This window comes from Equus asinus, chromosome 14 (assembly GCF_041296235.1).
Source record: "Equus asinus isolate D_3611 breed Donkey chromosome 14, EquAss-T2T_v2, whole genome shotgun sequence".
In the NCBI taxonomy this organism is placed as follows: Eukaryota; Metazoa; Chordata; class Mammalia; order Perissodactyla; family Equidae; genus Equus; species Equus asinus.
The window spans coordinates 33,832,315-33,859,448 of NC_091803.1; the positions used below are offsets into that span (position 1 = coordinate 33,832,315).

The following is a 27,134-nucleotide window of genomic DNA, read 5'->3' on the forward strand; positions in this document are numbered from 1 at the left end:
AAAAAACAGTTTAAGCTTTGCAGCAAAACAGATCTAGGTTCAAATCTCACTTTTTAACCCTGGGTATGTTGTGACTTAACTTCCATGACCCTGAGTTCCTCACCTCTAACATAAAAGTAATACTATCTTCCTTATAAAGTCATTATTTGGATTAAATGAGACAATATGTATAAGACTCCTAAAATGTTACATGACACAAATTGGGCATTCAATCAGTGTTCATTGGAGAAAAAAGAGCCTCTATTTTATTGAGTGCTTTCTATGTGCCAGGACTGGGTAATGTGCTGTTGGACAAAATCAATCCCTACCCTTGAGGAAGCCACAATCTATTCTTGCCATTTTGGTTTTGTTCCTCAAAAACCCTAGTCCAAAGCCTTGCTCCCATTGGAATTCAACTATTACCTGCTAGTTGAATTAAATACTTGGTTGGCTGGGAGCATGACTATCTTCCTCACCATCATATCTCTAGCAATTAACAAAATGTCTAGCACATAGTAGACAATCAATATTTTTTGATTGAGGAAATGGGAAAAAATTATATGCCTGTTTGTTAATGCCAATCTGTGCATCCTTAAAGTCATAATGGACAGAGATCTCAGTGAGGCAGGAGAGCCCAGAACCCAGGAAAACCTCTTCCCATATGGTTAGAATGTCCACTGGCTGAGCTCTGCCTGGAGTGGGGATGGGACAACTAGGCATGGGCTCTCTCATGGAGGGAATAGTCATCATTGCCTCCTGTGAGAGCAGAGGAGCCCATAGACTTACAGTGTGTGGCCCTGGCTTCTTTCTCCAGATGACCTCAATATGCCAGCCAAAGAAGTATATGGGGCCCAGCCCCCCATCGAGCTCCTGAGGCAATGGATTGACCACGGTTACTGGTTTGACAAAAAGGACACAACCAGGCTGGACATTGTGGATGTGCTGCTTGTGACAGCCATGGGCCCCCCCGGGGGAGGAAGGAATGACATTACTGGTACGTGAAGGAGAGAGAGTTCATTCCTCTTTACCCCCCAGCAGAGGTGGACCACCCTTATGGGTGGAAGGTTGGTTCAGGGCACCTTGTCCTGATGGAAGGCAGAAAAAAGTGTGTTTAGGCTGCAGCCAGAGGGGTTTGGATTAACTCCAGGGAGTGGTATTTGAATGTTTAATGTTGGAAGTTTGTATAAAATAGGATAGGAAGATGAAAAGAGGATGTGAGGAATCTTTGGCTAGGCCCTAGAGGAACAGAAAGCCTCCTATGAAGAGGACAGTTCAGTGCGGCCAGCACGTGTTCCAGGAGGGAGGCTAGATCAGAGGTTCTCAATTAGGCGTACATAATAGAGTTACCTGTTGTGTTTCTTACAATTCTTCAGATTGCCAGAGACAGAACACTTAACCCAAAGTGTCCTAACTAAAATAATAATAACCAAACGAACAAATTCTCCCCTATCATCTTACAGTTCAGGAGTATATTTCACTTCATGTGCAACTCGATCCATCCAGGTCTACAGGTATCTGTATTTTTATTCTGAGATACACCCTTTGTTGACAATCTAAATGCCATTTCCAGACTTAAGATTCTGTGGCCTTGCTCTCCCCTCTGGCATCTAGCTTTCTCATCTGTAAAGTAAGGAAAATTAACAGGGTGGTCTTATTTGGGTACCCAAACCATCACCTTCCACTTCAAGTATAGAATCCAGGGGTACTTTTGCCTTGGGTTTGAATATAGCAGGATCTCAGGCACCTAGCATCTATTAATTCAACACCTCTCTCACCAGTGAGAGGGAGAGGAGCTTAGTATATTACTTTTCTCTAAGACCTAGCAATTCAATGGGAAAAAATATTTGCAAACCATCTATCTGGTATCAGGTTAGTATACAAAATATGTAAGGAACTCACACAACTTAATAGCAGAATAGCAAACAATTCAATTAAAAAATTGGCAGAGGACTTGAATAGACATTTTTTCAAAGATGACCTACAAATGGCCAATAGGTACATGAAAAGATACTCAATATCACTAATCATCAGGAAAATGCAAAAAAAAAAAACACACAATGAGATATCACCTCACACCTGTAGAATGGCTATTATCAGAAAATCAAGAGATAACAAGTGTTAGGATGTGGAAAAAAGAGAACCCTTGTGCACTGTTGGTGGGAGTGTAAATTGATACAGCCCTTGTGGAAAACAGTATGGAAGTTCCTCAAAAAATTAAAAATAGCACTACCATATGATCCAACAATTCCACTTCTGGGTGTATATCTGAAGGAAACAAAGTCACTATACCAAAGAGGTACCTACACACCCATGTTCATTGCAAGACATGGAAACAACCTAAATGTCCACCAACGGATGAATGGATAAAGAAAATGTGAGATATATGTGTGTATATATATATGTATACATACACACACACAATGCAATATTATTCAGCCATAAAAAAGAATGAAATCCTGCCATTTGTGACAACATGGATTGATCTTAAGGGTATTATGCTAAGTGAAATAAGTCAGACAGAGAAAAGAAATCCTGTATGATCTCACTTTTATGTGGAATCTAAAAAACCCAAACTCATAGAAACAAGAATAGAATGGTGGTTACCAGGGCCTGAGGAAGTAGGGAAAATGAGAAAATGTTAATCAAAGCATACAAACTTCCAGTTATAAGATGAGTAAATTCTGGGGAAGTAATGTACAGCATGGTGACTCTAGTTAGCAACAAAAAAAAATGGTAGTTATGCGAGATGGTGGAAGTGTTAACTAACTTTATTGTGGTAATCATTTTTCATATGTATATCAAATCGTCACGTTGTACATCTTAAAGTTATATATGTTATATGTCAATTATATCTCAGTAAAACTGGGGGGAAAAAGACCTATTCCAGGGGCTGGCCCCATGGCCGAGTGGTTAAAGTTCTGCGCACTCTGCTTTGGCGGCCCAGGGTTCATGGGTTCGGATCCCAGGTGTGGGCCTATGCCACTCATCAGCCATGCTGTGGAGGTATCCCACAGAAAAGTAGAGGAAGATTGGCACATATGTTAGCTCAGGGCTAATCTTCCTCATAGATTAAAAAAACACCTATTCCAAAGGTAATATCTGCTTCCAGCACATATCACAGAAATAGTAATAACTAACATTTGCTTGACATTTGACCGTTTTCAAGCTACATCACAATATGATTTTTGAAAAGATTCTATACTAAAGCTCATTTCCCAAAGACTGCCAGAACACATCTGTAGTCAAGTGAAATTAGGCTTATTAATTTGCTGCAGCAAGTGTGTCTGCACCGAGGGAGAACTGTGGGAGTGCCTGGTGAAAGGGAATGAAATGGGCTTGTGCTGGTGATTTGAGGGCAGGTTTAAGAACCAGGGGCTCTGTTCTGGATGGGGTACTCTCAGGAAGTGGGGACAATTTGATGAGTGGGTATCTTAATTTTTTTCTAGGAGGCAGGAGGAATGAATGGGGCTAGAGCTGTCACTTGGTATAGAAAGAGTCACTCCTGTTAGATAGGAAGGAATTTTGGTTATTTTCATGGTTGTAGAGCAATCTTGTTTCTGTTTTGTCCCATCATAGTCAGGGAGTGACCACATCTGATGTTGATGTTTAATAAAATTGTGTTCAGCAGAGGACCAACAGCCTAGCTGATAATTACCAGAGCAGTTGCCAGTTGTTAGGGCTGAGATGGGGAAACTGAGGCTCAAGGCAATATAGTATGGTGGTTGAGAGCATGGTTTGGTGGAAGACTGACCTGGGTTTGGGTAACATAATAAGCACTAACAGACATTAAGCACTATTATTATCCTTATCATCAAAAAGGTAAGTGACTTCCTTAAGTTCACATAACTGTCAGTAGTTCCATATTAATGATGTGTAAGATATTAGTCGGGTATTTTTTTAAAAAAGTAAAACCCATGTATGTCAATATATAACTATAGTGGAGATCTGGATGTAGATATAGATATAAATATAAACTATGGAAAGAATTTTGGGAAAACAGCAGCAGCAGCAGCAGAATAATTTTTGGATCTTCCCAAATCCCCATAAACAGAGCAACTAGATAACAAAACCAAAAACCTATAAACAACATTTACAACAAAACTAGTTGGCAGGGTATCCCCCACATGTGTCTCTTTAAAAATATTGCATTAATAAATAAAAAAGAAAGAATCAGAATGTTACCACTTTACAATCCTCAGTGAATTAATGGATCTAGCCATTGAGCGTCAGTAGCTACCAACATCACAAAAGGAGAGACATCATCATGTGTCTTCTGATGAAAGAATGTCCCATCAAATGTAGTCTGGCCAAAGAGATGAAACCTGAATCTGATCAAGTCTCTGGATCCAGCTGCAAATTAGTAGAAAACACAGAGGACAGAGGAACAGAATCAAATGCCCCATGAGTATGTAATCAGCAAAATCCTGACTGTGGAAACTACAGATCAAACAGCTCAGATATTCAACAGATAAAAGATAAAAAGATGGAGGGGAACCTATAGATTAAAAGAGACTTAAATATATATGTTCTTTTAATTGGTAGGATTAAACTCTAATGCCTAGGAATGAACACTTGGTTAATAAAAACCATAAAGAAATGCAAGGCAGGGGCTGGCCCCGTGGCCGAGTGGTTAAGTTTGCGCGCTCTGCTGCAGGTGGCCTAGTGTTTCATTGGTTCGAATACTGGGCACGGACATGGCACTGCTCATCAAACCCCGCTGAGGCAGCGTCCCACATGCCACAACTAGAAGGACCCACAACGAAGAATATACAACTATGTACCAGGGAGCTTTGGGGAGAAAAAGGAAAAAAATTAAATCTTTAAAAAAAAAAGAAATGCAAGGCAGCAATTACTATAGAAGCAGGATAGTGGTAACTTCTGGAGAGAGAGGGCTATGATGGGGATGTGATATGTAGAGGGGCTTCTGTGGAGGGCTGGCAAAGTTGTGTTTCTTGACCTGAATGGTAGCTGTAAGGGTGTTAACTAAGCAGTGATTCACTAAACCATACCTTTTTTTGTGAAATTTTCTGTATCTGTGTTTTACTTTATATAATAAAATCTTTTTTTTTTTAGAAAAAAGATAAGCAGGCAAATCTATAGAGACTGAAAATAAATTGTTAGTTGCTGAGGGCTATAAGGAAATTGGCAGTCAATGGGTACAAGATTTCTTTTTGGGGTGATTAAAATGTTCTAAAATTGATTGTGGTAAAGGTTGCACAACTCCAAATATACTACAAAAACATTGAATTGTGTATTTTAAATGGGTGAATTGTGTAGTATGTGAATTACATCTCAATAAAGCTGATATAGAAATATGTAGATATCTAACCTTAGATAGGTAGGTAGATTGATAGATATAGATATGTAAGGACACCAAATTAATAGTGGTTAATTTGATGGAAGAATGGATTTGGTGTTTGGGAGGTAAATGAAAGGCTTTCATTTGAAATTATTTCTTTTTTAATAATATTTTCAATATGTTTTATTTTACTTTATTTATTTATTTTTTTTTTTGAGGAAGATGAGCCCTGAGCTAACATCTGCCACCAATCCTCCTCTTTTTGCCGAGGAAGACTGGCCCTGAGCTAACATCCATGCCCATCTTCCTCTGTTTTATATGTGGGATGCCTGCCACAGCATGGCTTGCCAAGCAGTGCATAGGTCCACACCCGGGATCGGAACTGGTGAACTCTGGGCCGCCGAAGCAGAATGTGTGAACTTAACTACTGTGCCACCAGACCAGCTCCTGAAAGTATTTCTGAATTGTTTGACTGTTTTACAATGACCACATATTGCCTTTATCTTTTAAAAACAATCTTGAGCACTAGACTGGTGCTGTTAATAGAACGTCTGCAATCACGGAAATGTTCTGTGTACTGTGCAATACAACAGCCACTAGCCGCTATTGCTCTTGAGGACTTGAAATGTTAGTAGTAAGACAGAGGAAATCAATTTTTAATGTTACTTAATAGTAATTAATTTAAAAGTTCAAGTAGCCACATGTGGCTAGAGGCTGCCGTATCGAATAGCACAGGTCTAGAACACAGGCAGAGGGAAAACTGACTCTGCTGTATCCCAGGATAACTAGGCCCAAGAGGTAAGTGTGAGTGTGTGTGCACACTCATGTGTGTGCATGTTTTCCAGGACGATTCACTCGCCATCTGAATATCATTTCCATCAACGCCTTTGAGGATGACATTTTAACCAAAATTTTCAGTTCAATCGCTGACTGGCATTTCGGGAAAGGGTTTGATGTAATGTTCTTAAGGTAAGAAGTTCCTGTGTCTTCCCGGATATTGGCCTGAGGGTCCTGAGTTCTGGACTCTCCTTGACTGGTCTGTCTTCCCCTTCATCCAAAGGTATGGAAGGATGCTGGTACAAGCTACTATGGCAATTTATAAAGCTGCAGTGGAGAATTTTTTGCCAACTCCCTCCAAGTCACATTACGTCTTTAATCTGCGGGACTTCTCACGGGTGATCCAAGGGGTACTGCTCTGCCCTCACACCCACCTGCAGGTGAGCCACTATCATTTCTGTTAGCAAGTTTACTCAGCAATATCCTTGGCTATGTGGAATATACAATGATAATACTAATAACTAACATTGTGCTAAGTATTTTATAAGCATTGTCTCGTTTAATCCTTGCATCAACCCCAGGATTTAGAAACTATTTGAGAACTGTTACTTCAGGCACTCCCTTCCATTCATTCAAATAATTCACCGTATTTTCAGGATGTAGAAAAGTTTATCCGGCTTTGGATCCATGAGGTTTATCGAGTCTTCTATGACCGTCTGATTGATCATGAGGACAGACAGGTCTTTTTCAACATGGTGAAGGAAACCACCTCCAGTTGCTTCAAGCAGACTGTAGAGAAGGTAAGCCAGACCCTGTGATCACTTGGCCTCAGAAATGGTCCCAAATAGCTGATTGTGTAAAGTCTCAGATTTCGGGTTCCCTTCCTAGTGGAGACTCACAGCTCTGCCCTCTGAATCTCAGGAAATGGTACTGGGTCACTATCACTTAATGTGGTGATATTATACTTGGCCCAATTTTGCTTTACTTTCCTGGTGACATATGTTTGGATCCATTCAGCCTAGTTTACGATATGATGTTATTGTTTATAATTAACTTAGAATGCATTTTCAGTGTCATTTAATTTGTGACTTGAGAAATGAACCATGAATTTTCATGGTTTGATTGAGGCCCTGGCACAGCCCAGTGAAAGATTGTCATGGTTTCCCATTCGTAAACACTTTCTCTTTTCTGTTTTGATATGAGAAAGTTGTTTTAAGCCTATATATTTGCATCATTTAATTTTACCTCTGTTTTTAAGAAGCTGTGATTTCTCCATAGAAAAATTCCAAGTGTTTCATGTTGCATCCAGAGGCCAAGTGTAGAAGTTCTGCCAGGTTCTGGTATGAGGAAGAGGAAGCATCTAAAACATTCCTACTCTAGGCACAGAGTGGGGACCAAGGGGAGCGCCTATACCTCTATTTGGTGAAAGAGCAAGTACCTGAAAAAAAGGGTGCCATTTTTCGAGCACCTCCTCTGGGAATTCTTACAATCTGACCATCAGTGTTTTAACTGCTTAGCAAACAGATTTACCCTCTCTTTAACATTCTTTTCTCAAATGTCCTTTCATCATGGTCTCTACAACCATCAGATCCACATATTATGTTAAAAAAAAAAACAACTGTTGCTGAACTGTGACTTTGAAGAATGTGCTCAGGGGAAACAAGTATATCTCCTGTTCCCTCCCTCCATACCTCCCACTGCCATCGTGGTTGGGCCACTGGCTGAATGCCTGACTGAGTCTCATCTTTCCCACAGGTCCTCATCCACCTATCACCCACGGGAAAGATAGTTGATGATAATATCCGTAGCCTCTTCTTTGGAGATTTCTTCAAGCCAGAAAGTGACCAGAAAATCTATGATGAGATCACTGACCTGAAACAGCTCACAGTGGTCATGGAGTACTACCTGGAAGAGTTCAACAATGTCAGCAAGGCCCCCATGTCCTTGGTCATGTTCAGGTTTGCCATTGAGCACATTTCGAGGATCTGCAGGGTCCTGAAGCAGAACAAAGGACACTTGCTCCTGGTGGGCATTGGAGGCAGTGGGCGGCAGAGTGCCAGCAAACTGTCCACATTTATGAACTCATACGAGCTGTACCAGATTGAGATCACTAAGAACTACTCCAGCAATGACTGGCGGGAGGACCTGAAGAAGATCATGCTGCAGGTTGGTGTGGCCACCAAGAGTACTGTGTTCCTCTTTGCTGATAACCAGATCAAGGATGAGTCATTTGTCGAGGACATCAACATGCTTCTGAACACAGGTGATGTTCCCAACATCTTTCCAGCTGATGAGAAGGCTGACATTGTGGAGAAGATGCAAATGGCAGCTAGGACAGAAGGAGAGAAGATGGAAGTCACTCCTCTTTCCATGTATAACTTCTTTATTGAGAGGGTGAAGAAGAACCTTCACATTGTCCTTGGTAAGAACAAGCAAACTTAATTTGCCCTTTTCCTCTGGGTGTTTCAGGATCTCCTGAGTCCCCTAAGACCAATCCTCTTACAATGGTCGCAGGATTGATCCAGCCAAGAAATTCCAGGGGTCAGTGCCTGGAATTCGTTTGGAAACTTCCACTCTCCTCAACAACTATTTTAAACCTGTTTCACCCTGCTCAGTTCTCTGAATTTTCCTCTGAACCCTCTCCATCCTTTTAGTACATTACCCTGACAGCATCTCAGAACAATGTCTGGTATTCTTTCTGTGAATGACATCCCCAGTCTATCCAGAAACCTAGGGGTTGTGTTTATTACTCCTCTCTCTCATTACCATGTTCTGTCAGTGTCTACCTCCTAGCTCTCTCTCATATCTACTCACTTATCTCCATCCCTACCACCTTCACATTAGCTAAGCTTCTATCATCTCACCCAGACCTCATCTCTGCAAACTTCTAACTGTTTTCTGTCCACTCTTGTCTGTTCCAGACCTTTCTGTTCCACTGAGCCAGGATGATTTTTTTAATGTATTGCAAATATAATCACTGTATGTAGATGCAGACACACACACACACACAAATTAAAAACTTAAACTGCTTTCTATGAGGATAAAGACCAAAATTCCTAACCTGTGGTTTTATAAGACCACCTACCAGACTGTCCCATGCATCCTCTCCACCCTCATCTCAAACCAAGCTTCCCCTTCTCTCTCTGTTCTTCAGCCACCCTGACCTCTTCATACCTCCACCTGTACATCATGCTTCCTCCTACCACATTGAGTCTCAATAAAAAGTGAATGGAATTTGGGGTATAGAATCCAGAATTTGTGGTTGGTGGAGATGGGGTCAGAAACATCTGTCAGAAACAGAAGCTGATGGCCCTCACAGCAACTTCCATAAGTAATTATGTCTGGGGCATCCATGGCTCCCTTGTGTCTGAGTCAGCACAAATAGAGCAAGTGAATCAAAGGGCTCAAATCACTCTGGCTAAGTGACTGGAAGGATGTGGAAGGGACAATAATGGGAATGAGAGACCAGTTAGAAGCTTATTGTAATATACTGAATTCCCATCAAAAAACTGCAGGAAAATATCCCATGATTCCCCTGCACTTCCCAGGCACTCACCGTGACTATTTCCAGTTTGACCCCAGGAATTACACCCCATGTACTAACAGGAAACATGATCATCCCCTTACCCCACCAGAATCCTTGGAAAGATCTGCCTGCCCCGTTGGGCCTACCTTGGAGAAAGGGAACTAATAAAGTGTACTTTTCATTAGCCATGAGTCCAATTGGGGATGCCTTCCGGAACCGCCTGCGTATGTTCCCTTCACTGATCAATTGCTGTACGATTGACTGGTTCCAGTCCTGGCCCACTGATGCCCTGGAGTTGGTGGCCAACAAATTTCTGGAAGATGTGGAGCTTGATGACAGTATTCGGGTAGAGTAAGTGTTAGCTGCTTTTTAGTACCCCAACCAAATATTCCAAATTGAAAATCTAGATATTGGCTCTATTCTTGTCATCGTTTTAAGATTTCTCAGTTTATATATAGAAATGTCTTATACTTTTAAATCACATTTAGTTGGATATTTAATGAAACACCTTTACTGAACAAGAATAAAATTTCATTTTTCAGAATTGTCCTGGAGACACACTGTTGTCATAGTTATGATAACCTGGAGATAATATAGCTATTTCCATGGTCTTAGAGCATGCATTCTCAACAGGGGCACTATAACTGCCAGGGGGATGAAAACTGGTTCTTGTGAGGGTGAAAAAACTTACTCTTGTATGTATAAAGCACAGATATATTAAAAAAAAAAAAAACACTTAATTTTGGCTAGAGTAAGGGAGGATATGAGAATGTCAATCACCCTGGGTGCCTTATGAAGGCAGGAGTCATGTCGTCTGCCTTGCCTGCCTCTATGTCCTTAGTGTAGGCACTACACTAAGTGCTAGGGCAGATGCCTGGTACATAGTAGGTTTAATTACTGCTTAGTAAATGAATGAATGGAAAGTGAAGAAGTAGGCAGAGATCAGAATTTTGATAGCTTTAAATTACATTTTAAGAACTTTCAACTTTATTCCCTAGGCCAGAAGGCCCTTAACTTAGGTCTATACACTCATGGATAGAATTCAGATGGTCAGTGAATGTGAATGGAGAAAAATTACATCTTCATTTTCACTGACATCCAACTGGTATTTTGCATTTCCTTCAATGAAGAATGTAGGCAGTAAACCCCAGTAGGATTAGCAGGATTTATTACCGATAGGAATCGCAGTTTTTTTTTAAAATGACTTGTTCAGTCATTACAGGTACCTCAATATATCATTTCCTTCAAAATTATGGTATTTTTTAGACCTGCTGCCCAAACATTATTTAATGCAGAGTTTGGCAAACTAGGATCCTCTGGCCAAGACCAGTTCACAGCCTGTTTTTGTCAATAAAGTTTTATTGGAACACAGCCACGCCCTTTTTTTCACACTATAATGGCAGAGTTGAATAGCTGCCACAGAGACTGTGTGGCCCACAAAGCCTAAATATTTACTATCTGGCCCTTTCCAGAAGAAGTTTGCTGATCCCTGATTTAATGCATTGATTAAAAGCACGTATATTACTATATCACAAATTTGGTTTTCAAAATATTTTGAAAACTATTTCACCACAATTAGTATCCTTTGTAATCATATATATTTTATTTTATTTTATGCATTTTAAACATTATTCTGCAAAGTCCAGAGGCTTTACCAGACTGCCAAGGGTTAAGAACGCCTCCTTAAGCCCTGGTGATTCACCAAAATGATCAGAGGTAGAAATTACTGCTCAAAGATCATTCTAGTAAGAATATACACCTCCCCAATTCTTCTCGCAGCTATGTTCACTTGTCTTCTGAGAATTTGGGGTTCTAGTGGGCCACAGTCGGCATGCACCTTCTCATATCCTCCTGTCTGTAACTGAAGCTGTGCTAGATCGCTCTGGAGGAAGTTGGGCCTGCCTAACCGCCCTTGTGTCCTTGGCAGGGTCATCTCCATGTGCAAATATTTCCAGGAGAGTGTGAAGAACATTTCGCTTGATTACTACAACACGCTTCGCAGACACAACTACGTTACCCCCACCTCCTACCTCGAATTGATCCTAACCTTCAAGACGCTCCTGAATAGCAAGAGGCAAGAGGTTGATATGATGAGGAACCGCTACCTGACAGGCCTGCAGAAACTCGAATTTGCAGCTTCACAGGTAAGCACTGCCAAAATAGAATAGGGACAAAGAGGTCAAGGACTAGGTGGATGCTTTGAGGCACTTGTTCAAGTGCAGAATTTCAGAGGGCACCAAATAAGACAGCGTCTGACCCTGCATTTGCAGCACTCGTCGCACTTTCCTCAGCCTAATCCCAGCCCTATGGAGATTCTGTCTTTATTTAAGATGGTTTTTTATTGCTGTAACATTGGTTTATAACGTTATACAAATTTCGGGTGTACGTTATTATATTTTGATTTCTGTGTAGATTACATCATGTTCACCACCCAAAGACTAATTACCATCCATTACGACACATGTGCCTAATCACCCCTCTCCCCCTCCTACCTCCCCCCTTCCCCTCTGGTAACCACCAATACAATCTCTGTCTCCAAGTGATTGTTTGTTATTGTTTTTATCTTCTGTTTATGTGTGAGACCATATGATATTTGACTTTCTCCCTCTGACTTATTTTGCTTAACATAATACCCTCAAGGTCCATCCGTGTTGTCACAAATAGCCATATTTCATCATTTTTTTATGACTGAGTAGTATTCCATTGTGTAAATATACCACATCTTTATCTATTCCTCCCTTGATGGGCACCTAGGTTGCTTCCAAGTCTTGGCTATTGTGAATAATGCTGCAATGAACATAGGGGTGCATATGTCTTTACACATTTGTGTTTTCATGTTCTTTGGATAAATACTCAGCAGTGGAATAGCTGGATCATATGGTAGTTCTATTCTTAATTTTTTTAGGAATCTCCATACTGTTTTCCATAGTGGCTGCATCAGTTTGCCTTCCCATCAGGAGTGTATGAGCCCTTCTCTCTACATCTTCTCCAACACTTGTTATTTTCTGTCTTGTTAATTATAGCCATTCTCATGGAGTGAGGTGATATCTCATGGTAGTTTTGATTTGCATTTCCCTGATAGTTAATGATGTTGACTATCTTTTCATGTGCCTGTTGGCCGTCTGTATATCTTCTTTGACGAAATCTCTGTTCAGATCTTTTATCCATTTTTTAATTGGGTTTTTAGGGGTTTTTTGTTGAGATGTATGAGTTCTTTATACATTTTGGATATTAACCCCTTATCAGATATATGGTTTGCAAATATCTTTTCCCAGTTGTTAGGTTGTCTTTTTGTTTTGTTGATGGTTTCCTTTGCTGTGCAGAAGCTTTTTAGTTTGATGTAGTCCCATTTGTTTATTTTTTCTATTGCTTCCCTTGCCCCGTCAGAAATGGTACTTGAAAATATGCTCCTGAGACGGAGGCCAAAGAGCATACTGCTTATGTTTTCTTCTAGAAGTTTCATGTCTTACATTCAAGTCTTTAATCCATTTTGATTTAATTTTTGTGTCTGGTGTAAGATAATGGTCTACTTTCATTCTTTTGCATATGGCTGTCCAGTTTTCCCAACACTGTTTATTGAAGAAACTTTTCTTTCTCCATTGTATGTTCTTGGTTCTCTTGTCGAAAATTAGCTGTGCATAGATGTGTAGGTTTATTTCTGGGCTCCTGATTCTGTTCCATTGATCTGTGTGTCTGTTTTTGTGCCAGTACCATGCTGTTTTGGTTACTATGGCTTTGTAGTATATTTTGAAATCAGGGAGTGTGATACCTCCAGCTTTGTTCTTTTTTCTCAGGATTCCTTTGGCTATTTGGGTTCCATATAAATTTTAGGATTCTTAGTTCTATTTCTGTGAGAAATGTCATTAGAACTTTGATAGAGATTACATTGAATCTGTAGAATGCTTTAGAAAGTATGGATATTTTATGTTAATTCTTCCTATCCAAGAGCACGGAATATCTTTCCATCTCTTTGTGTCTTCTATTTCTTTTAACAATATTTTATAGTTTTCAGTATACAGGTCTTTCACCTCTTTGGCTAAGTTTATTCCTAGGAATTTTATTCTTTTTGTTGCAATTGTAAATGGAATTGTATTCTTAATTTCTCTTTCTGCTACTTCGTTGTTAGTGTATAGAAACGCAACTGATTTTTGTATGTTGATTTTGTCTCCTGCAACTTTACCATACTCATTTATTATTTCTAAAAGTTTTTTAGGGATTCTTTAGGGTTTCCTATATATAAAATCATGTCATGTGCAAATAGTGACAGTTTCACTTATTTAAGATTTTGATATTTAGTTCATCATAGAGTTTTTTGCATTAATTTTGACTTCTTAAAATATTGCAATAAAATACTATTTATCTTGAGTACTGAGGTTTTTGTTGCCCCTTAAATTTTGTGCCCAAGGCAAGTACCTCCCTTGCCTCACCCTTGCCCTGGCCCTGGATACTGTCATTGGGGAACTGGACAGGATACAGCACTGATTAAGAGCAGGCCTTTGTGGAGTCAGACAGCCCTGGGCTCAAATTCCAGCTCTACAACTTATCAGATTTAGAACCTTGAACCTATTGGGGCCCCAGTTTCTTCTTCTATTAAAAAGGCGATAACAGTCTTTACTTCATAGGGTTACTATGAAGATGAAATGAGCTGACACAAGCTTGCAAAATCCCTAGCATGTGAATAGTAATTGATTTGTGCTTGGAGCCACTTGACAAACCATCTCAAATGAGAGCCAGATGCAGACATGAATTTTCAGCACTGACAAAGAACTGAGGCTACTGGATGGTTTGCACTAGGTTGGCCTGTTGCTGAGCCCAGCAGGTACACCAACGCTGCAGCACAGGGATGAGAGAACACCAGAGGTGGCCTCTGTGTCTCTGCTTCTGGGCCTCCTGGGTCCAACTCAGGGTCCTTGGCTTTTAGAAAGATGTTAAAAATTGGAGTCTGTGCAGACAAGTGTGAGCAAACCATGTTGTTTGAGGAGCAGGAAGGAATGACAGTGCCAGTTAACATTTCTTGAGCCCTACTGCGTGCCCAGCACTGTGAATGAGAAAAGTACTGTTGTCATCTCCATGTTACACACAAAGAAACCAAGATGCAGAGAGACCAGGGAACTTGCCTACAATCACACAGTCTCATAATTAACCATCACGAGCGGTTGGACCAGAATTGAAACTCAGATCTGCATGACCCAAGAGCCTGTGTTGCTAACCCAGCCAGATGATGTGCTTCTCTCACCTGGGATTGCTGGGGGCAGTGGGTGCAAAGTCATGAAACCCTCTTCAAATGTGCATCTGAGCTGCCTTAGAAGGCAGAATCAGCACCAGTGGGTGAAAACTGCATGGGGGTAAATTCCAGCTCTTCATCTTGAAAATCTGATGCATTTAGTTGTCTGAAAAATGGCACAACTCTCCTGAGAGATGATGAGCTGCTCATCATTAGAGGTGTTCAAACAGTGGCCAGAAAACTTCTTGGCAGGAATATTTTAGAAGGCATCAGACTGTTGGAAAAAATGGCCTTGAAACTTCCTTCTATCCAGGTATTTCAGCCGTGTATGTTTCCTTCACAGCCTTAAAAAAATATAGTTTTTTTCTCCCCAACTTGCTTTTGTTCTCTCTCTCCCTGCCCCCAACATTAGAATGTCAGCTCAGCACAGAAGGAAACTGTACCTTTTCTTAAAATTTCAAGTTTACCATTATATCTCTAGTGCCTAGCACAGTGCTTCATAACATGTAGTATGAACTCAATAACTAAGTACTGAAGGATCAAAGAGATAAACTCCAGCCCACAAATATACACCCAGTACCATGTTAAAATCATTAGTGTTTTTTTTTTTGAGGAAGATTAGGCCTGATCTAGCATCTGCTGCCAATCCTCCTCCTTTTGCTGAGGAACACTGGCCCTGAGCTAACATCCGTGCCTGTCTTTCTCTACTTTATATGTGGGACACCTGCCACAGCATGGCTTGCCAAGCGGTGCCATGTCCACACCCAGGATCCGAACCAGTGAACCCCAGGCCACCAAAGCGGAACGTGCTCACTTAACCGTTAAACCACCAGGCCGGCCCCAATCGTTAGTATTGTTATAGGTTGAAGAATCATTTTTGCTCTTGCCAATTGTACCATCTTTGGCATTGACATAGCTGACCCTGCATTCCTCCCACCCCTCTCTCCTTGCTAGGTGGCAGTCATGCAAGTAGAACTGACTGCCCTCCAACCCCAGCTCATCCAGACCTCTGAGGAGACTGCTAAGATGATGGTGAAAATTGAAGAAGAGACGAGGGAAGCAGATGCCAAGAAACTTTTGGTGCAGGCAGATGAAAAGGAAGCCAATGCTGCTGCCGCCGTTTCTCAAGCAATCAAGGTATAAAGAACAGAGAGCAAAGGGAGGGAACCAGCATTTTCTGGGTTCATCCATTGTCTTATTAGAGCCTGACATAGTCCTTCAGAATATGTGTGGTCATGCCCATCTTGCAGGTGAGAAGAGTGAGGCTTGAAAGAGTAGGTGACTTTCCCAGCATCACACAGCTAGTACGTGATGAAGCAAGTCATTCTGATACTTGGCTCTGCCCAGGAAGCATTATTGTTTTCCAGATATTCTCCATCTCACTCAGAGTCAAGGCCTACAAGCCCTAGCATGATCTAACCTCATCTCTTATTACTTTCCCTCATTCACTCTGCTCTGGCCACACTGGCCTCCTGGCTATTCCTCAAATAAACACAAGGCAGATTCCCACCTTAGGGCCCTTGCACAGGCTGTTCCCTCTGCCCCGAATGCTCTTCCTCCAGATATCCACATGGTTATCTCCTTTACCTCCTTCACATTTTTGCTTAAATGTGCCTGGCAGGTTGTAGGTGTGGAATAAATATTTGTCAGATGACAGACTGTCGAACCTAGAGGACCCCATTTGAAAGTGATTCTTATACCAAAGAAAAATAGTTCTGGGAAGGGCTTCACCTGCATTCAGCTATTAGAAGAAAATCAGATTAACATTCATATGATGTTATATATTTCTCAAAACACTTTCAAGTTACACAGTTCCATTTGAGTATCACAATTACCTTGGACTTAGGAATGGCAAGTGTCAAGATCTGAAAGCCAACGACCTTAAGGTTCAGTGGTGAAATGATTTTCCGGAGCTGCACAACTAGTTAGTGGGATGAGAATCCAAGGTTCATGGCACTTAGCTTAACATATTTGTCCCTCTGCTCCCACTTCACAGAAAATTCTTTTGACCATTCTTCAAGCAAGATCTTGAACAATAAGTAGCTTGTGTTTGGCTTCTAGTTAATGGGGCACTTTCTCCAAAAGGGCAGGCCTTCCAGACTGGCTTTTCTTCATTGAGTCCTTAGACTGGCCTTTCGTAGATTCCCTTGGGTCCAATCCCTGGTCTCAGAGTCACACAATGAATGCCCTGGATAAGAGAGGCTTGCTCACTCGTAGTCCTCATGGCATGGGCAGAAGACCAGTGGAACCATAAAAAACAGTAACCACCAGGCACCAAGAACCACGGTCTGGCAGGTGATTTGCCATTCTATGAGAGATTGTAATAATAACTGCTCCTTATCAGCACCATGGAGGTTTCTTTTGTATTCCTTTATTTATCAAATATTTATTGAACACTTACTAGGTGCTAGCACTCTTGTAGGACATGGGGAAATTGGAATGAACAAGATGGACAAAATTCCTTCCCTTGTGGAGGTTGTATTCTCCTTTACTTGATTTACGTAACTTATCTTTTATCGTCCCAACAGCCCTGCAAGGCAGATGGTATTGTTCCTGGTTTACAGATGAGGAAATCATGGTACAAGAAGTTAAATGACTTGTCCAAGGTCACACAGCTACCAAGTGACAGAATCAGGATTCAAACCCACAGTTCTTTTATTCCAAAGCCCTTGCATTTGACCATTATTCCAGAAGTTTCAAACTAGCAGCTAGGGAGCACACATACACTGTGACACACACACAGTATTCTTTTAAAATCTGAAATAATTACCAGCTTTTAAAAATCAAGAGATTTCAAGTGAAACTTCTAAAGTTTCTGCTTTTCTTTATGGAAAAAAATCAAGCATTCTGGCAACGTTGGACCTGCATTCCTGGGTTGTACCCATCCATAGCATTGAATAGATGCTTCCCCTTGAGTATTCCAGTTCACCAAAGCCCCAGCCGCCCACTTCCCAAGTTCATATCACTGGCCTGGGCCTGGAGACACATGAATTTACAACTCCTCCATGGTTCTCTACTGGAATCAGGCACATCAGGGTTCAATATCTGCTTAGTTTCCTCATCTATAAAATAAGATACTAAGAGAAAAACATGTAAAGCTTGTAACATGTGTCCAGCACACAGTCAGAGCTTAATGGTCCATGTTAGCTCTTCTCCAAAACAATTGTTGTTTACCTTGTACCGAGTGGACTTGCCTATTTGATAAAGGGCAGCCTCTCACCACGTGGGGGCCCGCCACACCCAGGATTCTGCTCTACATTGTCAGGGGCAAACAATGACTTGCTGCAGCAGGAGGGACCCAAGGGGTGACATGAGCTTTACAAGAAGATGACCTACCACACCCATTCCTGGGCAGTAAACTGCCACCCAGGGTTTCGGTGTGAAGGGTGAGGTCTAATGCTCTGCCATCCCGTCCCTGAAGTGGGAGTGACATCCTGAAGGTGAGTCAGGAGGTGGAAGAAACTATCCAAGGAGGAGACGAAACCTGTGCTTGCTCTAAATTTCCCTGAGGCTTCCATGAGGATCAGAACCCCTTCCTGAAGCTCTCAGGGGTCCACAGGAGGACTGCTAGTTTTCTCTAATCTCCTCTCACCCCTAGGCATGAGATAAGATGGAGAGCACCCAGTGCAGTGCCTGACACGGTGTAGAGGCTAAACAGCGTGAATGGAATCCATTCTGGGGAGATTAGGAGCCAGGCAGAAAGTCAGACCTCAAACACTTGTTTCGCAAGTACCTGGTTTACTTAAATTGGTCGGTTATTTTTAAGCTAATGAATCATATCTTTTCCCCCTAATGAGGATAATAAGTGATGCCAGAATTGCTGCAGAGTTGGTTACGTTTCCTCAGAGCGCACTGTGCTTCATACCTCTCAAACAGCTCAGTTGCTCCTTGCACTAAGCCATAGGGGTCATTTTTAATTATGATGCTTTTTGCAAAGAAATGAATGATGTAACAGTAATAACCATATGAAAGAATTTTTAAGAACTCGACTTTAGCATCTTTGCAATTTTCCAAGTTTCCTTCTAGTCCTTGTCTATACACGTGGATAATTTTATGCTACTGCAATCATAGCATAATGGTGCTTTGCATCATGCTTTCTTATTTCTTTAGCCTTCTATCAAAAATGTTTTTCCAAAATGTCATATAATCATTTTAATGACCATTTTAAGTAGGTGCTTCACCCATCAAGTAGCCATTCCCCTTTGGGTACTGAAGTCTATTCCTTCCTGCTCTGTTTTCACTGTTTCAAGAGTGTAAACTGGAGTTTCTCAACAGAGCTGTGTCACAATCACCCTTGGAGTTTTAAAAATGCAGATGCCCAGACCCCACCCAGACTGAGTGAATCAGAAACTCTAGGTGTGGGCCTGACCATGCGGATGCCCTAAATGCTCCTCTGTGACTCTGATGCAGAGTCAGGGTTAAGAATCACTGTTACAGATAATGTTACAATTACAGCCTTTTTGAGTCACTTGACAAACAAGTTTACCCTGAGCTAGACCCCAGGCCTTGCCCCTTAGGAAAGGGAGCAGAGCTACGAGGCCACTGGGAGGCATGAAGCAAGTATGAGCCACTAGCTGTCCAGCCCATTATAAGAAAGTGACACAGAACTATTGCTAATAGGAAGCCATGGCACGTGGGGTGTTTGAAATCCACCGAGAATCCAAACCTATGGCTGAGCCAACACCTTTGGTTTCCTCTGCCACCAAACCCTTCCAGAAGCTGATCATGAGAAACAGCAGGGATCAGTTTTGGTTCTTCTTCCTCTTGCCTGTCACTCTGGCGCGTAACCCAGGGCTGAAGAGGGGGCAAACTGAGTCGCCCCTGGGACTGAGCCATTACTGCCATTCAAGGCAGGCCGTTCCGTTTTGATATTGGGGACATCTGACATGGCTCCTTTTTTTGGGAGAGGGGGTTGTTTTCATATAATGAAGCCAAATAAAATATTTCTATAAGTTTATAAGAAAAGCAGAAAACCTAAAATAAAGAATCCATGATACACACACACGTATGAGAAGGTGGAACCAACTTTGTTTTGTTTGCCTGTCACAATAAAACTGCAGGAACACATGCTGCTTTGCCTAAGAACTGACGTCCTCTTGGGAAGTTTCACTTGAGTCATGGCTGTGTGATTGCTCCACGGACTGGGGGACTGACAGAGAATTCGCTGAGAGGGAACCAGGAGCCCAGGGCTGGACCTTGACTCTGTGACTAACCAGCTATGTGACCTTGGCTAACTCATTTTACCTCCTGAAACTTGATTTGTTGTTGTTGTTGTTGGATTTGGTAATTGAATTGCTAAGTAATGTATAAGATCCCTTCCAGTTCCAAGGTCTTATAATGTTAAGCTTTCTTTTTTAAAAAATTGAGACATAATTGACATACCATGAATATTCACCCTTTTAAATGATGCAATTTGTTGGTTTTTAGTATATTCACAAAGTTGTACAACCATCATCACCACTATCTAATTCTAGAACATTTCGTCCCTCTGAAAAGATACCTATACCCATTAGCAGTCACTGCCCTTCCTCCCTCTCCCCAGCCGCTGGCAACCACTAACCTACTTTCTGCCCCTGTGGATTTTCCTTTTCTGCACATTTCATGTAAATGGAATCTTACAGAACGTGGTGTTTTGTGTCTGGCTTCTTTCACTTAACATGATGTTTTCAAGGTTTATCCATGTCGCATGAATTAGTACTTCATTCCTTTTTATGGCTGAATAATATTCCATTGTATTAATTTTGTTTTTAAATGAAGAAATCATAGACAAAACATACACTGTCTCCTTTTCCCAGAGCTCACTACCCGGCCCTAATCTCTGTCCCCATTCCTCATCCTTAAATTCTGAGCTTAAACTCCATCCTATCCCCAAGCCTCATCCTACCCCGACTTCACCCCTGGCTGTCTCTGAGCTACAATGTATCCCAGACCCCCACCCACCCCTGACTTTCTCCCAACCCTGTTGCCTTTATCTCTTCCCTAAACTTGTCCTAACTCCCTTCCCATCTGTCACTCACCTTCTAAGCCTCATCCATTACTCCATCTCAACACATCCTTGATCAATGGGTGTGAAGTCACCCACTGCATATATCTCTTGAGAGTTTGTTAAAAACCAAAAGCTTGATTTTTTTAAGGTTACAAACCAGGTGGATTCTCAAATGTCCAAGGCACCCAAACCGCAGCCCCAAAGGCCATGCACACATCCCTGCTGGGGGCCAGTTAGAGCCACCCTTGAGTGCAGAGCTCCAGAGGAGGCACCATGCTACAAGGACGTCGGGGTGGAAGCACCTCCTCCGGCTTCCTCCAGGAGCAGAGTTCTGTTTCACCCCCAGGGTGCAGGGCACTGGGCACTCACCATGCCTGTCCCTGTGCCCACAGAATGAATGTGAGGGGGACCTGGCAGAGGCGATGCCAGCACTGGAGGCTGCGCTCACTGCGCTCGACACCCTGAACCCTGCAGACATCTCACTGGTGAAGGCGATGCAGAACCCACCAGGCCCTGTCAAGCTGGTCATGGAGAGCATCTGTGTCATGAAAGGGCTGAAACCAGAGAGGAAGCCGGACCCCAGTGGCAGCGGTAACCCCCTTTAGCACCTCACCCCACCCCACCCCACCCAGAGGCCTACACAGGCTGCTCTTCCCTGCCAGGGAGGGTCCAGCATCCCCCTACCCACCCTGCCCCAGGCCTGTAGGCAGTGTTGTGGAATCTTGGGGGAAATAAGAATGGCACCAGGATGTGCGTGTACACCCAAAGAGCTCTCTAGTGTTTCTTCCCCTGCCTCCCTCCTCTCATCAGTCGGAAAAGTACAGGTATCTGTAGGTGAAGCTGAGCTTACTGAAGGCCCCTGCCTGCAAATCATTGCAGAAATGAAGATCGTGGAGACGAAAGGACTGATGTGGAGCAGGCACACACAGAGTAGCGTGTGAGTGAGAAGGAGAGAGAGAAACAAAGAGCTAGAGAGAGAAAGATAGAGAAAGAGTGACAGAGAGAAACTGAGAGATAGCCAGACAGATATCTGAAAGATAGATAATGAGTCAGAGACAAAGAAAGAGATAGATGAAGAGAAAGAGACTGAGAAAGAAATGGAGAGAGACCCAGATGCCTAGACATGCACACACACACACCCATGCATACCCACACACATGCACACACAGAGATAATGAACTGGGAGAGAGAGATCAGGAGGGAGAAAGACAGAAGATGGAGGAGAGAGAGACTCATGCACACAATGTCAGATACAGAAAGAAAGATGTGGGGAGAGACAGACAGACAAAAACAGAGAGAGACTGAGAGACAAAAAGGATGAGGGTGAGAGAGACATGGAGACACACCCAGAGACAGAGAGACACAAAAAGACAGAGCTTGAGTATGAAGAAGAGAGATCAGAGAGAAGAGAGACAAAGACACACACACACAGAGGAGAGAAAGATGGAGAGATGGAGCATGAGCTGGAAATGGAGAGTTAGAGGGAGAGAAGTGGGACAAAGGGAGGCAGAGACAGAAACTGGGATGGGGAGCAGGAGAGACAAGGATACAGTGGCTTAGAAATGGGGAGAGGGTAGTAGAGGAGGGTGGGGGGCAGGAAACTCCTCATATAACTGAGCCTAGAATCATTAATAGGTGAATATTCATTCTCCTTAAAATCCCAGTTAGATATAGGATCTGGTATTTCTACCGGTGTCTGAGAACTGAACAAGGACTTTAAAAACCAGCTCAAGTGGTATTTCCTGCCTTTTGAATCCTGTCCTGGGAACAGTCTCGCTATTCCTCCATTCCTTCTGAAATATTAGAAATTCCTGGTCTCTTATTTGGGAGCCTCTGGCTTCTGCTTCCCATTGATTAGCATTCCCTCTTCGCTGGCCGGTTTCTGGCCAAAAATCCCAGGAAGAAGATGCAACGGTAATCAGGAATGGACAAGGAGGGAGTGGACTTTATAGGAGGATCCTTTAGGGAAGCAGCTGAGGTGTTGGCCTGAGCAAGGATAAGTTAGCCAGGACTTCTCCACCCTGGCTGCACCCTAGAATCACCTGGGGAGTGTAAAGAATGCTGAAGCCCGTGCCCCCGCCCCTAGAGATTCTTACTCCATTGGTCTGGGTGTGGCCTGAGCATTAGTATTTCTTTAAACTCCTGGGTTTTCTCGGGTGCAGCCAGGATTGAGAACTGCTGAGATACACAAAGCATAGCCAGGGCACAAAAGTGAGTTCTCTCCTTGGATCACTGATGATCAGCACAGCACCCACTATTCGCCTTCTTTATTTTAAAATTGAAGTGAGTTGTGTATATTATTCACTTAAACTCCAGAATTTGGCCAGTACATTGGGATGGAGCAAGAAACAGTTGAATTTGTTTTGAGTACCTTGAATTTAAATGAAGCAGATCATTTACCTGAATGCGAAAAGGAACCTTCATGGGAAATATTTGTTTGGTTGCTGTGCTTGCATTGGGAACGGGATGGATTTGGCCTGTTGTGCTTAATACAATATGTTTCAAGTATAACTTTTTTTGATGTGCCTGAGCTTGGCAAGTGTTTACAATACCCTGAGCCAAAAAGGCTCCTGACTTTTTTCCAACACGTCAACAAAATGAGTGCTGCCCTGGGATGGGATCAGGGCTCACTCAATCAATTGTTAGCATGATGGGCACTAAGGAGAAGAAGGGCCCTGCTTCGTTTCTGGGCAGGCTTGTCTGGTTGCAAGCCTGCAAGCTGCTTCTCCCACCCTCGCTCTTTCTCTCGAGACTGCCTCATTCACTCACTCACAAGGATGACTGATCTATCCAACCCAACTCCCAGACTTGAATATTCAAAACACGTGCCCATGGCTCCTGTTGCCTTCTCCATCTATGACTGGGATAAGGGGCAGTGTTCATTCAATGTGTATTTATTGCTAATCGTATCAAGCATTGTGCCAGATTGTAGTAAACACAGCAGGAGCTTATAGCTTTGAGGGAGAGGTAGACAATAAAATTAAACCAAAAAAAATCACAGATTGTGATAAATGCTATAAAGGGAATAGACGTTCTAGCAGCTGAGATGAAAGAAAATGCCGGGGGAAGAATAGAGGGGCCCACCTTAGTGACTGAAGTCTAGGGAAACCTCTCTATGGAGTTGGCTTTTGAGCCTGAAGTCCAGGCAGGAGCCAGCTAGATGCCATTTCCAGCCTAGGTGACGGGCTTATGGTAGGGAAGCACTTGGGACCATTGAGGAGTTGAAGGAAGGTTCTTCATGCCTGAAGTTCAGGGAACAAGGCAGAGATGAGGTGGGTGAGGTCAATGAGCCTCCCAGATCATGGCGAGCAGCTCAGACTTTTTTTTTAATTAAGATTTTATTTTTTTAGAGCAGTTTTAAGTTCACAGCAAAATTGAGAGGAAGGTAGATTTCTCATATAGTGCCTGCCCCTATACAGGCATAGCCTCCCCCGTTATCAACATCCTCCACCAGAATGATACATTTGTTACAGTTGATAGGAACCTACATTAACGCATCCTGATCACCCAAAGTCCATAGTTTACATTAGTGTCCACTCTTGGCATTATATATTCTATGGGTTTGGACAAATATATAATGACGTGTGTCCATCATCAATATTGTACAGAGTATTTCTCTCTTCCCTAAAAATCTTCTGTAGAAGTTTGGATTTTTTTTTTTTTTTGCCAAATACAAGGAGTAGCCACTGCAAGGCTTTACGTCTCGACCGAAATGTCTTAATAATAGTCTTATTTCTATTTCTTGTCCCGAACAGGTAAAATGATAGAAGATTACTGGGGGGTATCAAGAAAGATTCTTGGAGATCTGAAATTCTTGGAGAGTCTTAAGACATATGACAAAGACAACATTCCTCCATTGGTCATGAAGCGGATCCGGGAAAGGTTTATCGATCACCCGGATTTCCAGCCAGCTGTTATTAAAAATGTGTCATCTGCCTGTGAGGGTCTGTGTAAGTGGGTGAGGGCCATGGAGGTGTACGATCGTGTGGCCAAAGTGGTGGCTCCCAAACGGGAGCGGCTGAAGGAGGCCGAGGGGAAGTTGGACACACAGATGCAGAAACTGAACCAGAAGCGAGCAGAGCTGAGGCTGGTGGAAGACCGCCTACAGGCCCTGAATGATGACTTTGAAGAGATGAATACCAAGAAAAAAACCTTGGAAGAAAACATTGAAATCTGCTCCCAAAAACTGATCAGGGCAGAAAAGCTGATCAGTGGGCTTGGGGGAGAGAAGGATAGATGGACAGAAGCTGCCCGACAGCTGGGGATCCGCTATACTAATCTGACAGGGGATGTGTTGTTGTCCTCAGGGACCGTGGCTTACCTGGGGGCCTTTACTGTGGATTATCGGGCCGAGTGCCAAAAGCAGTGGTTGGCCCAATGTAAGGACAAGGTCATCCCTGGATCCAGTGACTTCAGTCTCAGCAGTACATTAGGGGATCCCGTGAAAATCCGTGCCTGGCAGATCGCTGGGCTGCCCATTGACTCCTTTTCCATTGACAATGGCATCATTGTGTCCAATTCCAGACGCTGGGCCTTAATGATTGACCCTCAGGGGCAGGCCAATAAGTGGATCAAAAACATGGAGAAAGCAAATAAGCTGTCTGTCATCAAGTTCTCGGATTCTAACTATGTGAGGACGCTGGAAAATGCTCTACAGTTTGGCACTCCTGTCTTACTAGAAAATGTTGGAGAAGAGCTGGATGCCTTTATTGAACCCATCTTGCTCAAGTCCACATTCAAGCAGCAAGGGGTTGAGTATATGAGACTGGGTGAAAACATCATCGAATATTCCAGGGACTTTAAGTTTTACATCACAACCCGTTTGAGGAACCCACATTACCTCCCTGAAGTTGCCGTGAAGGTCTGCCTCCTCAACTTCATGATCACCCCCTTAGGTCTCCAGGATCAACTCCTTGGCATTGTGGCCGCCAAGGAGAAGCCAGAACTGGAAGAGAAAAAGAACCAGTTGATTGTGGAAAGTGCGAAGAACAAGAAGCAGCTGAAAGAAATTGAAGATAAGATCTTGGAGGTCCTCTCCCTGTCCGAGGGCAACATCCTTGAGGACGAGACTGCCATCAAAGTTTTATCCTCCTCCAAACTGCTGTCCGAAGAAATCTCTGAGAAACAGGAAATTGCTTCCGTGACAGAAACTCAGATAGATGAGACTCGGATGGGCTACAGGCCAGTGGCTGTCCACTCTGCTACCATCTTCTTTTGTATCTCTGACCTGGCCAACATTGAGCCAATGTACCAGTACTCCCTGACATGGTTCATAAATCTCTACGTGCATTCCCTGGCCCACAGCAGGAAGAGCGAAGAACTGGAACTACGCATTGAATACATCATTGAACATTTCACCCTCAGCATCTACAACAATGTCTGCCGCTCTCTGTTTGAGAAGGACAAGCTGCTTTTCTCCCTCCTCCTGACCATTGGCATCATGAAAGAGAAAAAGCAAATTAACGAGGAAATTTGGTACTTCCTTCTAACCGGAGGCGTCACCCTGGACAACCCCTTCCCCAACCCGGTTCCCGAATGGCTGTCTGAGAAAGCATGGGCAGAAGTGGTTCGTGCATCTGCATTGCCAAAACTCGAAGGCCTGATGGAACATTTGGAACAAAATGCCCATGAATGGAAGCTCATCTATGACTCGGCCTGGCCCCATGAGGAGAAATTCCCTGGATCTTGGAGGTTTCTTCAAGGATTGGAGAGGATGGTGATCCTCCGATGTTTGCGGCCTGACAAAATGGTTCCAGCAGTTCGGGAGTTCATTGCTGAACACATGGGCAAGGAGTACATTGATGCCCCTACATTTGATCTCCAGGGGTCCTACAATGATTCCAACTGTTGTGCACCATTGATTTTCGTGTTGTCTCCAGGTGCAGACCCAATGGCAGGTAATGTCAGAATGTTGTGTGAAGAACGTAAAAAGTCCAGAATGGGTGGATGGTTGACAATAGCATGTCCCTTACAACAGGAGTCTCAAACTCAGATGGCTTTGAAGGCCAAGCAGTTCACAGGCTAAGGTAGGGCTGGGGCAACTGGAGACTTCTTTTCTTGCCTAAAGGAGGGCAGCTGCTACTCAGCTCCCATGCGTTGTGCCATCTGAGAACATGAGCCCAGGATAGCCAGACTGTCTGATTTTTTAAGAGAAACCAGAAATGAAGAAATCACCCACTTTTAAATCTTGATAACTCATTCAAATTTTTTCTTAAAAACTTTATGAGGGCCAAGCAAGGGGTAGATTTAGCTTGTTGGCTCCTAGTTTATCACCTGTGTCTTAAACCATTTTCTCTGATTTATTGCTTCTCTTTTCTCTTTTCTTTTAATTTTCAAATTTTTT

At 42.8% G+C, this 27,134-nt stretch overlaps 1 protein-coding gene across 9 annotated transcripts in view; it reads left to right on the forward strand.

Moving 5' to 3' along the window:
* DNAH3 (dynein axonemal heavy chain 3) overlaps nucleotides 1-27,134 on the forward strand; it is a 167,162-nt gene that overhangs the window by 119,267 nt on the left and 20,761 nt on the right. For all 9 annotated transcript variants that reach the window (XR_011494269.1, XR_011494270.1, XM_044747042.2 and 6 more), the window contains 10 exons: nucleotides 794-973; nucleotides 6,124-6,247; nucleotides 6,339-6,495; nucleotides 6,712-6,855; nucleotides 7,811-8,477; nucleotides 9,767-9,932; nucleotides 11,509-11,725; nucleotides 15,760-15,942; nucleotides 21,184-21,382; nucleotides 24,547-26,688. Coding sequence is in view for 7 of the 9 variants with exons in the window: in XM_044747042.2 (XP_044602977.2) it covers nucleotides 794-973; nucleotides 6,124-6,247; nucleotides 6,339-6,495; nucleotides 6,712-6,855; nucleotides 7,811-8,477; nucleotides 9,767-9,932; nucleotides 11,509-11,725; nucleotides 15,760-15,942; nucleotides 21,184-21,382; nucleotides 24,547-26,688 (4,179 nt within the window). In the remaining 2 variants the exon portion in view is untranslated. The remainder of the gene's footprint in view (nucleotides 1-793; nucleotides 974-6,123; nucleotides 6,248-6,338; nucleotides 6,496-6,711; nucleotides 6,856-7,810; nucleotides 8,478-9,766; nucleotides 9,933-11,508; nucleotides 11,726-15,759; nucleotides 15,943-21,183; nucleotides 21,383-24,546; nucleotides 26,689-27,134) is intronic.